General features: G+C 50.8%; 2 protein-coding genes across 4 annotated transcripts in view; one reads left to right on the top strand and one right to left on the bottom strand.

The window, feature by feature from the left end:
- nsd2 (nuclear receptor binding SET domain protein 2) overlaps positions 1-17,587 on the bottom strand; it is a 28,484-nt gene extending 10,897 nt beyond the window's left edge. The window contains exons 1-17 of one of the 3 annotated variants that reach the window (XM_030357427.1): positions 17,196-17,587; positions 15,040-15,870; positions 13,568-14,225; positions 13,291-13,451; positions 11,446-11,859; positions 10,533-10,713; positions 8,655-8,764; positions 8,388-8,490; positions 8,064-8,176; positions 7,430-7,531; positions 6,893-7,019; positions 5,110-5,328; positions 4,428-4,607; positions 3,872-4,028; positions 3,168-3,370; positions 2,653-2,756; positions 441-710 (exon numbers count right to left, since the gene is read on the bottom strand). In XM_030357427.1, the coding sequence (XP_030213287.1) occupies positions 441-710; positions 2,653-2,756; positions 3,168-3,370; positions 3,872-4,028; positions 4,428-4,607; positions 5,110-5,328; positions 6,893-7,019; positions 7,430-7,531; positions 8,064-8,176; positions 8,388-8,490; positions 8,655-8,764; positions 10,533-10,713; positions 11,446-11,859; positions 13,291-13,451; positions 13,568-14,225; positions 15,040-15,852 (3,915 nt within the window). In that variant the 5' untranslated portion in view covers positions 15,853-15,870; positions 17,196-17,587. Of the gene's footprint in view, positions 1-440; positions 711-2,652; positions 2,757-3,167; positions 3,371-3,871; positions 4,029-4,427; positions 4,608-5,109; positions 5,329-6,892; positions 7,020-7,429; positions 7,532-8,063; positions 8,177-8,387; positions 8,491-8,654; positions 8,765-10,532; positions 10,714-11,445; positions 11,860-13,290; positions 13,452-13,567; positions 14,226-15,039; positions 15,871-17,092 lie in introns of all 3 variants that reach the window. The other 2 variants (XM_030357426.1, XM_030357428.1) reach the window with 2 other exon arrangements.
- LOC115544457 (uncharacterized) overlaps positions 1-17,603 on the top strand; it is a 993,561-nt gene that overhangs the window by 383,353 nt on the left and 592,605 nt on the right. The window lies entirely within an intron of this gene.

Here is a 17,603-nt window from a genome sequence, read left to right as displayed (position 1 = left end):
CCACACAGAAATGGATACATTTCATTTGCTTTGTGCCCACGGCATGCGTTAGCGGCGCCGACAGAAAATTGATACATTTGCTTCAGAAAACTTTGTTTGTGTGTGTATATGCAAACTCGAGAGTGCCTGTCCACCAACCGAGTTCATTTGTAACGAGGAGTACTTGAGTAATCGATTCCTCATGCCCATCCCTACTACCTAACCAACTAACCACTAACCTACTAACTAAGTCACTAACCAACTAGCTCCCCCTGCAGGACACACAGCACCATCACTCACTAACCAACTCGACACTAACTAACTAACTAGCTTGCTGCAGAACACCGGGGTGGAAGAGGTTTGTCCTGAAGACAGCGGTGTGAATCCAGCTGAAGTTCAGGAAGCTCTCCAGGAACAAGACCCCGCCCCCCCTCACAGTCGGCCAATCAGCAGCGGCCTACCTTCTTGATGTCGCGGAGGCAGATGAGGCCCCAGCCCTTGCCGGCGGTCTTGATGATCTTGGTGTCGGGGTACAGGCGCTTGCTGAAGTCCTGGTTGCAGCAGCGGGTCCCGTTGGGGCACACCTGGGGGTGGCACTCGTACAGCAGCATGCGGTTCAGGCACTCCGACTCGAAGCCGCACGGACGCTCGTCCGACGGACGGCAGTTACACTTGGGGATCTCCGACACGTCCGCCGTGCTCACCTGCACCTTCCCGCAGGGCCGGTTCACCTGCAGGGAGAGCGGTCGAGGTAGAGCGGGTCAGTAGAGCGGGTCAGTAGAGCGAGGAAGCTACTTCAAAATGGATCGTATTCTAACAACTGACCCCCCCACATACCATTTTTAGGTTCCTGTAACATGCTGTGGTTACTGTAGACCATGTGGTTACTGTAGACCATGTGGTTACTGTAGACCATGTGGTTACTGTAGATCATGTGGTTACTGTAACATGCTGTGGTTACTGTAGATCATGTGGTTACTGTAGATCATGTGGTTACTGTAACATGCTGTGGTTACTGTAACATGCTGTGGTTACTGTAGATCATGTGGTTACTGTAACGCAGTGATGTTGATAGGTTTTCAATGTAGTGAGTCCCCGGGACCCACAGGTGGCGAGTTGGGTGGGTCCCTGAGAAATTCAATGGGTCCCGAGTCGACTCCCCAGTTTAAAAAATGTGTTTCTTTTTTATTATTATTCTATTTCTTAAATTAAATTAATAGTGTTAAACTCCTTGATGGTGGTATGATATGGTTAGAGCTGGAGTACTCAACCGTTCATGTTTAACACTAGAAACGCCGGGCCATTTTTACTTACTCCTAGCGCCGCAAGAGGGGTCAAATGACCCCTAAGTCATTTTAATGAGAGGCTGTGCATTTGCACATAATGATCACTAGGTGGCGCCAATGAGCTATTACCGCGCGAGCGCCACATTTGTGTGTGTGTGTGTGTCACAAGCCTAGTCCTCACGATTTTGTCATAAATGTACATATATTCAATCAGAAGGATTGCAAAAAAATCCTGTTTGATTTGCTCATTCGACACGAATGAGCACAGCATCGAGCAGTGGAAACGTGGGTTTATTTACTATGAAGTTCGTATTTTTAATTGTTGAAATGAAATCAGCGGTGACGAGCTATTTGTTTTGGTAGCGGCTAAATTAGCATGTCGCGATACTTTGTACAGGGGATCACGTCTGCGCCAAGTAGATGCGCAGTGGGTTGAAACAGCGCTTTTCCGATCTGCTCACAAGAAGGTTTCTTTGGCCAGTTACTGTGATTAAACACGAGTTGTTTAATGTTCACAATGTATCGTTTTTCATGGGGAAAATGAGATGCGTCCCCGGGACGCATGGATAGTGAGTTTAGTGCGTCCTTTCAGATTTTAATGCGTCAGGGACGCAGGACGCGTACCTAGCAACATCACTGGTAACGTGCTGTGGTTACTGTAGATCATGTGGTTACTGTAGATCATGTGGTTACTGTAGATCATGTGGTTACTGTAGATCATGTGGTTACTGTAACATGCTGTGGTTACTGTAGATCATGTGGTTACTGTAACGTGCTGTGGTTACTGTAGATCATGTGGTTGCTGTAACGTGCTGTGGTTACTGTAGATCATGTGGTTACTGTAACGTGCTGTGGTTACTGTAGATCATGTGGTTACTGTAACCTGCTGTGGTTACTGTAGATCATGTGGTTTGGGTTACTGTAACATCACACTGAGCTGATGTGTGACATTCCCAATCCCATCCCGTTTGGTTTCTCTCGCTCCGAGAGGATGCGGTACCGTGTAGATCACACCGGTACCAAGACACTCTGGAGCCAAAACATTCCATCTAGAACCTACACAGCTCTAAATAGAACCTACACAGCTCTAAATAGAACCTACACAGTTCTAAATAGAACCTACACAGCTCTAAATAGAACCTACACAGTTCTAAATAGAACCTACACAGCTCTAAATAGAACCTACACAGTTCTAAATAGAACCTACACAGATCCAGCCTGAAACGTCCCAGAACCTCAGCAACAATCTAACTTAAAACTTTGAATTAAAACCTCAGGAACTAGCGGAAGCTACTTCAAAATGGATGGTATGCTTTATAGAGAGACCTGGTGGTCGAGCCTGGTACTGCACACAGCTTCTAAAGCACCATTAAACACCGTCCGAGACCTTGATGAACTTGTAGGGGGGAGGTTTCTTGTTGTTCTCCTGAGCCTCCTTGGTCTCTCGCTTCAGCTTGGTCTCCTTGAAGCGTTCCTCCGCCTCCAGAAGAGCTGAGGATTGTGGGAAAGAAAGGCGTCACGCACAGTGAAGGCCAGACAGCCTGTGACTCAAAACAGCGGATTAATACGGGCTGAAACAAGGGATTCAAGAGTGGCTCAGGAGGTAGAGCGGGTTGACTGGTTCCCCGGCTCCTCATAACGGAGCGTCGAGGTGTCCCTGAGCAAGGCACCTAACCTAACTGCTCCTGATGTGCTGGCGGTCGGTTGACTCCACCGTCGGTGTGTGAATGTGTGTATAAATGGTTGTAAGTCGCTTTGGATAAATCCTCTAAATGTAAAAGAGATTCCCTCTTTGCCTTCACGATGAGATCACAGGGTTCGTGTTCATCCTGTTCCAGGGCCTTTCTGCTCTCACAGGAGGTAAGGCATGCAGCGTGGTCGAGTCTTGGAGCAGATCCTCACCGTTCTTGAAGACCTTGCCTATGTTGGTCTTCTGGTGCCGGCTGCCGCGGTCGCCCTCCATGTAGGGGAACACCCGGCCCTGGTGGGTCCAGAAGAAGTCCTTGGAGCCAAAGAAGAAGACGGGGAACTCTCCGATCTGGTGGCGCAGGTGCTGGATGTTGGTGGGCACGGTGCGCGGGTGTCGGATCTCTGCCGGCCACCACCTGGAGAGCAATGAACCGTCTGCGTTATGACTCACCAGAGACCCAATAGGTGCTGAACGATTAGTCAAAATCAAATCGAAATCGCGATGTAATAGAACGCGATATAGAAATCGCAAAGACTGTGATTGTTACCATTACTGACTGGAGAGTTATATTTATATTTATTTCACAATTCAATTGTTAAAATCCTCTCAACACATCGGCCTGGCCTAAAGGAAAGAGCAGTTTACATGTTGACTAATTCCAATGCTGTGTTGGTCATATTAAAAAATGATTGATTGCTTTTTTAGTGAATAATACAGAACATAAGGAACTTAATCAATCAAAAAAAAATCACATATTCAATTGCAATCGCAATATTGGTCAAAATAATCGCAATTCGATTACTTCTCCAAATCGTTCAGCCCTAGACCAAATGATACAAGGTCTCCTCTTTGGCGACGCCCACACTGCTGCAGATCCAGGTGAGAGCTCCGCCCTCCCCTCTGGATCCCCACCCACCTGTAGGTGCCCAGTTTGACCCAGATCACGTCCTGGTACTTGGGCTTCTTCCCGGCCCGGCAGTCGTTGCAGAACCAGCTGCCCTCGGGCATGGAGATGTTGAGACAGTCCGGATGGAACGCGGCCGGACACGACTCACAGCACAGCAGCTGACCCCCTGTAGGTAGACACACACACACACACACACACGCACACACACGCATCAATACCCGACCCAAGGGAAACCTGCGTCTCTGGTTATAACCCAGCCTTCCTGAAGGGCGGATTATGGTTCCACGTTGACGCAACACAAGGACCACGCGGACGCTTCGACGCAGTCGTGAACCTGTCTTGGTTCTGCGTCGGGTTTTAGTGAGCGGACCAATCACAGCCCTTGATGCTGCGTCGCCTCGACGCAAGGTTAAACATTTTTGGAGCCGCACGTCAGGCCCTTGCGTTGGACTCAAGGAGGGTCTAAAATCGCCCTTGCGTTTAATCAACGTGGAAGCACAATCAGCCCTTGAGCGTGGGGAATCCAAGGTAGGCTGCCGGGGGGGGGGGGGAAGGCGTGGCCTACCTTTGGAGCAGACGAAGCACCAGCTGACGTTGACGTGGCTGTGGTGGCTGTAGCCCTTCTTGGCGTTGAAGTGGCTGGTGCAGACCAGTGCCGTGCTGGTGACCACCTGGCTGCCGGCAGACACACACACATCTCCTACATGGTAGGCTACCGGGCAGCGCAGGCACCGCATCATCTTACCTACACACACACATACATGTTAGATAACACACACACACACACACACACCTCATCCTAGCGTATCCTCACCCTAGCATAGCCTCACACACGGGTAGCATAACCTCTCCCTAGCATAGTGAGGCAATACCATAGCGTAGCATAGCCTCACCCTAGCCTAATGTAGCTTCACCTTAGGCTAGCATTGTGTAGCCTCACCCTAGCCTAGCATAGTGTAGCCTCACCCTATGCTAGCATAGCGTAGCCCCAGCCTAGGGTAGCCTCACCCTAGCCTAGCACAGCCTCACCCTAGCCTACTGTAGCCTCACCCTAGCCTAGCATGGTGTAGCCTTAGCTTAGCCTCACCCTAGCATAGTACACAGACTCACCCTAGCCTAGCATAGTGTAACCTCACCCTAGCCTAGCCTCACCTTAGCGTAGCCTAGCCTCACCCTAGCGTAGCCTAGCCCCACCCTAGCGTAGCCCCACCCTAGTGTAGCGTAGCATAGCCATAGCGTAGCCTTACCCTTGGTGGCCTTGCCGTTGGAGCGGCAGCCCAGGTGGCAGCTGAGGCAGGTGTGCAGTGGGCAGCGGAGGCCGCGCTGGTCGAACACGCTGAGCGGGTTGAGGCGGGCGCAGGCCTCGTGGTACAGCTTCCCACAGTTGGGCACGTAGCAGCGCCGCAGCGCAGCCCCCAGAGCCGCCGGACCCTCGGTCTGCTTACAGACGAAGCAGGGGTGGATGTCTGGAGAAGGGGGAGGTTAACGGTCAGATGGACACAAGACACACCTGGGAGCAAGGGTCACCTGCTGCCAAGGGTCACCTGCTGCCAAGGCTCACCTGGTGCCAAGGCTCACCTGGGAGCCAAGGCTCACCTGGTGCCAAGGCTCACCTGGTGCCAAGGCTCACCTGGTAGCAAGGCTCACCTGGTGCCAAGGCTCACCTGGTAGCAAGGCTCTCCTCTCCTCCTACATCTAATTTCACAAGCACCTTAAAAACATCCTGAATGTACCAATTTGCACTATTAAAAAACTGGACAACACTACTGTGCAAAAAATGAATAAAAATGATTATCCTCATTCGTTATTTGTATATTTTATATTTTTTTGATTCGGTTTTATCGATGTTTTACCTTTCTTATATTGTGGCAACCCGTCCGTTGCCAATTAAGGAGATGAAGAGCACCTGAGGAACCGGTGGAGAAGCAGCTTAAATAGCCTGCTGCTCCACTCATTCGCGGCTCTCTCAGCCATGGGGCTCGTGCCGGGAGGACAGCCGAGTTGGAGAGACGCGGGAGGGGGAGATCGCACCAACCCATACTAACGCTAATACGCTTCCCCCCAGGACTGAGTGGTAGAAGACGGGAGCGATTGAGGCCCCGTCCACACAAAGCCGAAACGGGCGAAACCGTTACGGTTTCGATCTATCCGGTTTCGAAGTATCTCCGTAAAGACGAAGCCAAGCGAAACCGGATAGATCTGTAGAAACGCTGTAGTAAACATTCCAGGCCCATAAGGGGCGCAGCTTCTGGTACACAAATCCAGAAGAAGAAGAGGCGAGCATGCGCATAAAGGCTGCCCCCCGAACCACTAACAACACACACAAACAGCTCTTCTACGATGGCGAACTAGATTCTCAATAAATAATGGCTTAGCAACCCAACAAGGGAAATGATATGCTGCAGAACGATTACAAGCTTGTAGTCCGCCATCAGCTTTTTTGTTGTGATTTCTGAGACTCCGCGGTCTTAAGAGCCATTGGCTAGGAGGTCGAGGGGTGGGGCGATGACGTCATGGTTTGCGGTTTCAGTCGGTTTCAGGCGTCCACACGAAACCAAAACGAAACCGGATAGATTTGAAACTACCTCCGAGGGTGGTTTCAGAAGTTTGCGGTGTCGGTCAGCGGATTCGCCGGCTTCGTGAGGACGGAAGGCCGAACCGTACAAGACCTTTGCGGTTTCGCCATGAAATCGGCTTCGTGTGGACGGGGCCTGAGACGCTGACCTTGCAGCCGGACCAGACCTGAAGACGGCCCCGTTTTACCCCATAAGAGGAAGAACTTATGTTGTCTTTTGTTTTACCTTTTTACACGCGAGGTGACAAAACCGTTGACCCGCACCCCTGTTTGGAGCGTCTCCTTTGAAAATCCCAGCCGCCGACGATCGGGGTTGCCACAATATATTTAAAATGTTGTGAAACACCACATCTGGAATGCCTTTAAATCTGGTTGTACCATGTGCAATGACGATAAAGAGATCCCGACTCTGCAGGTTTCAGCCGACCATGGGACGGTGTTGTCCGGAGACTCACCTGTCGTACACTCCTGACACAGGAGCTTATCCTCTGGCCTCACGGTGAGACCCAAGCAGGACAGGTGGAACATCCCAAAACACGGACCCTCACAGGCCAGCAGGTCCTCAGCGGGCTGCTCACACACCTGGAGGAACAGACGCACAACGAATGACTGAAACCACACCGAGAACGCAAACTACCCTACAACAGAGAGATAAGGGGAAGCCTGAAAGGCTTTAGGTCACAATAATGACAGATACTTAAACAATCAATAACTGGACACACGCATACGCACACTTGTATTTTTTTTGAAATAACAGACCACTGAATGCTGTGATTGACCAATCGGAGTTGAGTAGTAAAGACGTGTAATAGACCATATAACACACAAAGCATGAGGGAGTGTAAGGGTCTAGTTTCTACAGCTGCAAGCGTTGGGGGGTGACCCCAGATCATCGTTACCCCAACCCTCTCCCTCCAGTAAGTATGGAAACGGGTAGGGAGTCCCACAGCACACGTGTCAACAGATTAGCTTTAAACAGTCTGCAGCCTCACCTGGCAGACCAGCTCCTTCCTGGCTCCGCTGAGTCTCTCCGTCTTCTTGGGGTCGTCCAGGCAGTCACTGGGCGAGTCGGGACGCTCCTCACTGCCAGAGCCCTGGAGCAAAGGAACCAACTGCACCATCACCTCTGCACCATCACGTCTACAGCTGCTCCTTCACCTCTACACCTGCTCCATCCCCTCTACACCTGCTCCATCACCTCTACACCTGCTCCTTCACCTCTACACCTGCTCCATCACCTCTACACCTGCTCCTTCACCTCTACTCCTGCTCCATCCTTCTCTACACCTGCTCCTTCACCTCTACACCTGCTCCTTCACCTCTACACCTGCTCCTTCACCTCTACACCTGCTCCTTCACCTCTACACCTGCTCCTTCACCTCTACACCTGCTCCTTCACCTCTACACCTGCTCCATCACCTCTACACCTGCTCCTTCACCTCTACACCTGCTCCTTCACCTCTACACCTGCTCCATCACCTCTACACCTGCTCCATCACCTCTACACCTGCTCCATCACCTCTACACCTGCTCCATCACCTCTACACCTGCTGTAGAGGCTGGATGTAGCCTGAGTGAGAGCCATCATCATGCCCTCCACCTAAAGTTTGACCCTTGCCCTCTTACCTCTGACTCGGGACAGGGAGAGGAACGCCTCTTCTTGGCCTTGGACGGCGTGGCCTGAGGGTCCACTTCCTGTTTCCTCTTGCAGCTTGGCTGCTTCTGAGGTGATTGGTCGACTGCGGGGCATAAAGCAGTTAACATCTCAAACTAGCCAATCATATCGACGGAGAGCAGAGGAATGAGAGGAGATGGTGGCGGCAGGGTGTGAACTGCTGCAGCATACAGAACAAACAGAGCACCGTTCAGTTCAACGGCAAGAAGGCAGACAGTATCATCTGCAGCAGGCATGGTTTCTGTGTACCAGAAGATCAGAGAGAAGAGAGTTACCCGAGACAGAGCCTTTCCTCCTCTTCTTGGCTGGTTCAGCAGCTTCCTCTGTGTAATTCCTCTTCCTCTGCCTCTGCCTCTTGGGCGTCTCTAGCTTCCCCACCTGCAGCGGGACAAAGCGCACCAGGTCAGGGTTGACACGGAGAGGGCTAGACTGTAGAACCTTCTCATGCCGGGACCGCTGAAGGCAGTGCTACTCTGGGCCAGAGCCTGGGTCAGCTGGGCCTGGGAGGTCCCCAGGGTGAATGACGAGGTCTAGCAGCTCACCTTTGGTTTGTCCGTCTGTTTGCCAGTGTTGCGTTTCCTCTTGGGCTTCTGGTCCTCCTGCTCGGCTGTACTTTTCGTTGCCGGAGTCTTGGCGGACGTCTTCTTCTTGGCTAACAAGCCAAGAGCAAAAAGACGGTGTAAAAAAAGAAAGAAAGATTAAGCTCATCAGAACACAGGGGTCCCTCATGGGACCGACGGCTCTGCCAGGTACCCTGGTGTACCAGAGAGTGAGTGTACTCTCCCAGAGAGACTGGATGTCTCTCTGGGAGAGGTTCACTTAATATAGTAGTGAACCAGAGTTAACACCACCCAGAGGTTAATATAGTAGTGAACCAGAGTTAACACCACCCAGTGGTTAATATAGTAGTGAACCAGAGTTAACACCACCCAGAGGTTAATATAGTAGTGAACCAGAGTTAACACCACCCAGAGGTTAATATAGTAGTGAACCAGAGTTAACACCACCCAGAGGTTAATATAGTAGTGAACCAGAGTTAACACCACCCAGTGGTTAATATAGTAGCGAACCAGAGTTTACACCACCCAGAGGTTAATATAGTAGCGAACCAGAGTTTACACCACCCAGAGGTTAATATAGTAGTGAACCAGAGTTAACACCACCCAGAGGTTAATATAGTAGTGAACCAGAGTTAACACCACCCAGAGGTTAATATAGTAGTGAACCAGAGTTTACACCACCCAGAGGTTAATATAGTAGTGAACCAGAGTTTACACCACCCAGAGGTTAATATAGTAGTGAACCAGAGTTTACACCACCCAGAGGTTAATATAGTAGTGAACCAGAGAGTTAACACCACCCAGAGGTTAATATAGTAGTGAACCAGAGTTTACACCACCCAGAGGTTAATATAGTAGTGAACCAGAGTTTACACCACCCAGAGGTTAATATAGTAGTGAACCAGAGTTTACACCACCCAGAGGTTAATATAGTAGTGAACCAGAGAGTTTACACCACCCAGAGGTTAATATAGTAGTGAACCAGAGTTTACACCACCCAGAGGTTAATATAGTAGTGAACCAGAGTTTACACCACCCAGAGGTTAATATAGTAGTGAACCAGAGTTAACACCACCCAGAGGTTAATATAGTAGTGAACCAGAGTTAACACCACCCAGAGGTTAATATAGTAGTGAACCAGAGTTAACACCACCCAGTGGTTAATATAGTAGCGAACCAGAGTTTACACCACCCAGAGGTTAATATAGTAGCGAACCAGAGTTTACACCACCCAGAGGTTAATATAGTAGTGAACCAGAGTTAACACCACCCAGAGGTTAATATAGTAGTGAACCAGAGTTAACACCACCCAGAGGTTAATATAGTAGTGAACCAGAGTTTACACCACCCAGAGGTTAATATAGTAGTGAACCAGAGTTTACACCACCCAGAGGTTAATATAGTAGTGAACCAGAGTTTACACCACCCAGAGGTTAATATAGTAGTGAACCAGAGAGTTAACACCACCCAGAGGTTAATATAGTAGTGAACCAGAGTTTACACCACCCAGAGGTTAATATAGTAGTGAACCAGAGTTTACACCACCCAGAGGTTAATATAGTAGTGAACCAGAGTTTACACCACCCAGAGGTTAATATAGTAGTGAACCAGAGAGTTTACACCACCCAGAGGTTAATATAGTAGTGAACCAGAGTTTACACCACCCAGAGGTTAATATAGTAGTGAACCAGAGTTTACACCACCCAGAGGTTAATATAGTAGTGAACCAGAGTTTACACCACCTAGAGGTTAATATAGTAGTGAACCAGAGTTAACACCACCCAGAGGTTAATATAGTAGTGAACCAGAGTTTACACCACCTAGAGGTTAATATAGTAGTGAACCAGAGTTTACACCAACCAGAGAGGGCGGTCAGGGCTGGAGGTTTCCTGGACCTTTTCTTCACTGCTACGTCTGGTTTGCTGAGGGTTGCTGAAAGTGCGTTGGTTGTGTTTTTCTGGATTGCCCTCTTCCTCTTCCTCTTCAGCGGAGTCCCACCAACCTCTGCGGACGCCTCGGGACGCACTGCGGAGCCGGACTCCTACAGCATAATACAGGAACACTCAATCACACACTTCTCGCGCAGCGTCTCAAAGCAGGGCCGTGCCGACATCTGGTCGACCTGGTCGTTCATTTTGATAAGATTAGACAGCCCTCTCTATCTCCCCCAGCTGGGAAGTATTCAGGCACAGAGCATTTCTAAAGTAAGAGTGTTCAAAGAATTAGAGTAGCATGGCTCGGTAGTATGGTAGTATTGTCTTAGCTCAGGAGGTAGAGCAGTTGTCTTGTAACCGAAAGGTTGCTAGTTCTATCCCCAGCTCCTCCTAGCTGAGAGTCGATGTGTCCCTGAGCAAGACACTTAACCCTAACTGCTCCTGACGAGCGCCCGTCGGTGTGTCAATGTGTGTATTAACCGATGTAAGTCGCTTTGGATCAAAGCGTCTGCTAAATGCCCTAATTGTAATTGGTTTTAAAATACCAGAAAACAGGCAAAGACATAAAAAGTATATATATATATATATACATACTTTACTATAGTAGTATAGATATAGTATAGATATTGCACATAATGGTGTAAGATATATTTTTTGTATTTATAAAAATCTATACATACAATTCCTGAGTTCCATCGCTCTGAATCGATTCACAACTTGTTTTGGGCCTTTTAAAGTAGAGTACGTCCTTTTAAATAAAAGGACGTACACATGAACAAACACACGATCATGTTCATGCTGCACCAGCGCCGCCCCAGCAGCGTGTGCAGGCCGCTCACCTGTATGTGAGGCTCGGGCAGGAGGTGTTCTTCAGCGCTGGAGGGACCTCTCCGCCTCTTCTTGGGGCCGGCCTGCGCTCCTTTCCCAGCTCTCCCACCCATGGCCGCCGCCTCTCGCTGCCCTGTTGACGGGCCAGGGCCCGGCGGGGCCGTCTGTCCCAGGGGGGGCGGGACCAGACGGGAGGCGGCCCCCTGCTCCCCGGCCGGGGTCTCCCCTGGCCTCAGCTCCTCCACCGGGGGGGGTCTGGCCAGCTGCTCCACCACGTGGGGGTTGAGGCGCAGCCCGTCTGGGCTGTAGACGTAGGAGTAGCGCTCCATGCGCTGGTCTAGAGACAGGCCGAGGGCCTCCCGGGCCTGGCCCACGCCCTCGCTCCACTGGGCGCGGAACTTCCTGGGCACCGAGGCGTTACCCTGCTGGAGACACACGAGGCTTACACCAGCACCACCCAAACCGGCACCACCCACTGGAGACACACGAGGCTTACACCAGCACCACCCAAACCGGCACCACCCACTGGAGACACACGAGGCTTACACCAGCACCACCCAAACCGGCACCACCCACTGGGGACACACGAGGCTTACACCAGCACCACCCAAACCGGCACCACCCACTGGGGACACACGAGGCTTACACCAGCACCACCCAAACCGGCACCACCCACTGGAGACACACGAGGCTTACACCAGCACCACCCACTGGAGACACACAACGCTTACACCACTACCACCCAAACCGGCACCACCCACTGGAGACACACAACGCTTACACCAGCACCACCCAAACCGGCACCACCCACTGGAGACACACGAGGCTTACACCAGCACCACCCAAACCGGCACCAACCACTGGGAACACAGAACGCTTACACCAGCACCACCCAAACCGGCACCACCCACTGGAGACACACGAGGCTTACACCAGCACCACCCAAACCAGCACCACCCAATGGAGACACACGAGGCTTACACCAGCACCACCCAAACCGGCACCACCCACTGGAGACACACGAGGATTACACGAGGATTACACCAGCACCACCCAAACCGGCACCACCCACTGGGGACACACGAGGCTTACACCAGCACCACCCAAACCGGCACCACCCACTGGAGACACATAAGGCTTACACCAGCACCACCCAAACCGGCACCACCCACTGGGGACACACGAGGCTTACACCAGCACCACCCACTGGAGACACACGAGGCTTACACCAGCACCACCCAAACCAGCACCACCCACTGGGGACACACAAGGCTTACACCAGCACCACCCAAACCAGCACCACCCACTGGGGACACACAACGCTTACACCAGCACCACCCAAACCGGCACCACCCAACGCTTACACCAGCACCACCCAAACCGGCACCACCCACTGGAGACACACAACGCTCACACCAGCACCACCCAAACCGGCACCACCCACTGGAGACACACAACGCTCACACCAGCACCACCCAAACCAGTCCAGCAACAACACCCACTGGAGAAACATAAAACTTACACCAGCACCACCCAAACCAGCACCACCTAACCCAATACCCATAACAAACCGATAATAATCCGGTCACCCCTTATTTGGCCTTTCTGATGATGGCCGCTGTTCTCTTACTCCTAGCGCCCGTACGTATACATTTAATTAGTGCTGTAACGATACACCAACTCACGATTCGGTTTGTATCACCATTTTTTTTTTAATTTAAAAAGCATTTTATTTAAACCACACTTACATAACAATTAACTTAATGTAACATGTAATAACTGTATAATAGTGAATAGGTTCTCTTGAAAGGAAACTAGACCTTGGATTCAAGCAGCTATTAGACGTCCAGCCTTACCTTCTTGACAATACGGACGGCTGGCTGTTTGTTGGCCTGTTGTAGTTGCTCATACTGTTCCTCTCCACGGAACGGCACCATGTTGCTCTCCAGGATGTAGCCCCGCTCAGGACAGTCCCCGAAGTACTGCACGTGGTACAGGAGCGCTGGAGGACCATGGGCTGTGGGAGAGAGACGGCCACATCTGGAGTCAAGCAGGGTTGAATTATGTGTTCGTTATGAGACACATTTCACATAAGCATAGGTTAGTTAGACCGAAGGTCTAACAGAAGGTTACCTCTGGGTTTGGGCTTGGTGTGATGCTCCAGCTCTGGGTCAGTAGAGACCATGCACGGCCACCAGGGGTATCCCGACACCTTGGTCCACACCACATCACCCACAGAGAAGCTGACCACTGGAGAAGACTGCTCCTTTACAGCTTCAACCGCCGGCTGCACCTCCTTAATGCCCTGGCTCTCGGCCTCCTCCTCTCCAACCACCTGCTCCTGCTCCTTAACGCTCTCGGCCTCCTCCTCTCCAACCACCTGCTCCTGCTCCTTAACGCTCTCGGCCTCCTCCTCTCCAACCACCTGCTCCTGCTCCTTAATGCTCTTGGCCTCCTCCTCTCCAACCACCTGCTCCTGCTCCTTAATGCTCTCGGCCTCCTCCTCTCCAACCACCTGCTCCTGCTCCTTAACGCTCTCGGCCTCCTCCTCTCCAACCACCTGCTCCTGCTCCTTAACGCTCTCGGCCTCCTCCTCTCCAACCACCTGCTCCTGCTCCTTAACGCTCTCGGCCTCCTCCTCCTCTCCAACCACCTGCTCCTGCTCCTTAGGGCTCTCCGTCTCCTTCTCTCCAACCGCTGGCTGCACCTCCTTAATGCCCTGGCTCTCCGTCGCCTCCTCTCCAACCTCCTCTTTATCCTTCACCTCCTGCTGGAGGGACAGCTGGGGCAGCTGTGGAATCCAGGGAGATTCAGACACATGCTATAAAAGGGTTGTCAACTATTTCCATAATATCATAATTAGGGCTGGGCGATTTTTTCGGTTTAAACGATTAATTTGCATTTTTACTTTGCCACGGTTTGTGAAATGGCTTAACCGAATAATCGCGTTTTTTTTTTTTTCTTCTTCTCGAAAACAGGTTTGGAGGATTACATTTGAACGGTGGGACGTCATTACACAAAATTTCGCAGGGCTGGTCAGTCTTGCGTGCTGAACGTAGTGACGAAATCTGATGTGAAAGCCTTCCGTGGTTTTCGAGGAAATCGCTCGGTTCAGTTTAAATCGTAAATTGTCCATTAGTTAGAAAAAAATCGAGATTTTATTTTTAGGCCAAATCGCCCAGCCCTAATCATAATCATGTAATATATAACTATGTAATATATCGTACTAAACTACCTCAATAATAACATCAACCATGTCATTTATAAAGCAAGGTCATATAACTAAACTACCGTTATAATAACATCAACCATGTCATTTATAAAGCAAGGTCATCTTATAACTAAACTACCGTTATAATAACATTAACCATGTCATTTATAAAGCGCGGTCATCAACCCGCCGAACTCTTTTAAATCTTTAGGACAGAGTCCCGCCTAACTTCCTAGGAAAAAGTGTGTTTAATACAAGAACCCAAATCAACCATTTCCTTTAGTGTTAGATGGGACTCTATCCTGAGACTAGAGTACCAGATTTGGCTATGCAATTGTCCTTCAGGTCCCTAGACGAAAAAGAAAGCCATGTCTACATTGAGAAGGGTTCCTACCTGGGAGGAGGCCACAGTGGTGCTGGTGGCTCCTGTGGGCAAGATGCTGGTGGTGTTGGTGGTGCCAGTGAGCAGGAGGCTGGTGATGCCAGTGGGCAAGAGGCTGGTGGTGTTGGTGGTGTTGGTGGTGCCGATGGGCAGTAAGCTGGAAGGGCCGTTTGGCAGCAGGCCGGTGGTGCCGTTGGGCAGGTGGCCGGTGGTGCCGTTGGGCAGGTGGCCGGTGGTGCCGTTGGGCAGGTGGCCGGTGGTGCCGTTGGGCAGGTGGCCGCTGGTGCCGTTGGGCAGGTGGCCGCTGGTGCCGGTGGCGGAGGTTGTGGGCCTCGTGGGACTGGTTTGGGGGAGGGACTTTACAGGAGGTTTGGTTTTGGGTGCCCTCCCCCTCCTCTTCTTCACGTCATCGCTCCCGGAGAAGATAAACTCACTGGCCAGATGGGTGAGCTGCCCCTTCGGGCCCGGGTCCACTGTGGGGGGCGGTGCTTTGCGCTGTAGGGAGGCGATGGCGGGCGGGGCGTCGGCACCCTTCAGGACGGGGATGTCCGGGGGGGAACACAGCTTGGGCAGCTTGTCTTGGTCGCCGTTCAGCACGCGGGAGGTCAGGTCCTTCAGCCGCTCGTGGTGGTTGTTGTTGTTGTTATTGTGGGCCGCCATCTTCTGTAGAGCGCCGTCCTGGACCAGGGCGGCCGGGTCCAGCAGGAGAGTGGGGTCGGTGCTGGGGTCGGTGCGGCCCTTGCGGGCGGGGTCGGACTGAGGCTTCATGCTGAGCGGGCTGGCCGGCTCAGGCATTGAGGGCAGGGAGCTTCCTACGCCCTCCATCCCATCCACTGAGCTCAGCTGGAGAACACACATACACATGGAGTCTGTTAGTCAGCCCCCAGAAGATCAGATAAATACTACATGTTACTGCCAAAGAAAGGGTTGAAAAGCCGATATGCTTTGGTTGTTAGGGTGCAATAATATTGTGTGAAATTGTTATTTCAGTACTCGAAAGTGTGAAAATTAAGAATTGCACCTGTAGTGGCATTATTCTCTATATAAATTCCAGTAACACAATCAACAAGCTGCTATTTTTTTTTAATACATTGAATCAATGATTGTTCAGAACAATTTGGCACGCCGGTCGTTCACTGCGAGTGTTAGGGAAAACACAGTCAATCATCGTCCATCTGGACAGAGGCCTTCTACCATCTACATGTCAAGAGATTAGCTCCTAGCTCTGTGATCAGATGCTCACTCATAGCTATATGTGTATAGAGGCGAACTCCTAGCTGTACATGTACGGGGGCTCACTCCTAGCGGTGATCAATGGGGAGGAAGGAAGCCAGGGCACCGCATGCAGACGGGTGGATGGCTACCGGCTAGCAGTACTCCTTTACCCCCTAAAGAGCGCAGATGGGAGTGGATACCATCTATAATGTTCAAAATAAAATAAGCATCTCTCTCAAATAACCGAAGTTGTTGTGCTTCTATGACTTGGAAAAGGATCGGTCATTCTTTCCGTGTTGTAGACCTTATCTACTTGAGGCTAGCCACATTATAAGGAAATGTCCTGACTACATGGGCTCTGGCTAACCCCCGGAGCAACACTCCAGTGATGGGCTCAGACCCAGAGCCGTCAAGCCCCACTCTCCATGATCAGCCCCCCGGTAAATAGACATCCCCGGGAACCGACCATCAGGCGCTCAGAGTACTTGCACCACGGAGAAATGAATCCAGTATCAACTAAACAGAAATGCAGTGTGTCAGTGGGCGATACACTGTCGCTGCCGGGTCCGGCATGACAGCTCATTCAAACCCCTACATAATGATCCAAGAGACGGCTAGCCCCGTTAGCGCTATTGCTAAGCTACTAGCAACTTCGTTAGCACTAGTGCTAAGCTACTAGCAGCCCCGTTAGCGCTTGGGCTCATGTGTTAGCACTAGGGCTTGTTGTCCAGGGCTAGCGTTAACAGTAACTCTACGGCCGCCAAAGACTCACAAGTGTGTTTACACAAAGTCATGCCATTGCATTTTCCCAAAAGTCATAATACGTAGATGGTGGTTGATTTGCTGTTACCTGTTAAAATCCTCCACAACGGATAAAAGTGATAAAGTCCATCAGAGGTTTATCACGAGCGGGAAACTCAAACTCTGCTCCGACCAGCGCGAAAAATACTCACTTCTGATTGGCCGGGAGCCGCAGTACGTTCCAACTTCCAACCGGTCCTTTCTAAAAACAGACTAAAAGATGGGTCAAATCTGGATAATCAAAGCATTTAACGCGTTTCAGTTTCCAGCAGATTACATATGAAGTTAAGTCACATGTTCTTAATCAAAACGATCAGACTTTATCCCGAAGCCGAAGTGGTTATTCTAGAAAGGCTTTGTGTGACGGCTGCAGTCCGACGTCCGCCGACAGGGGGCGGCCTTCCGCACGGTGCGACTCAAAGGGGATTTACCTCGTCTTTTATTTTATAACAATTGTTATTTATCAGATTATAATGATTGAATTACATTATAATCTGAGGTTATTCTCGGAATACGTTTGACCAATAATTTGTTTTATAAAATGAATCGTCTTTGCAGGG

This window comes from Gadus morhua, chromosome 5 (genome assembly GCF_902167405.1).
Source record: "Gadus morhua chromosome 5, gadMor3.0, whole genome shotgun sequence".
NCBI lineage: Eukaryota > Metazoa > Chordata > Actinopteri > Gadiformes > Gadidae > Gadus > Gadus morhua.
Note: the sequence above shows the minus strand (reverse complement) of the source record. Positions and strands in the feature narration are given on the sequence as shown.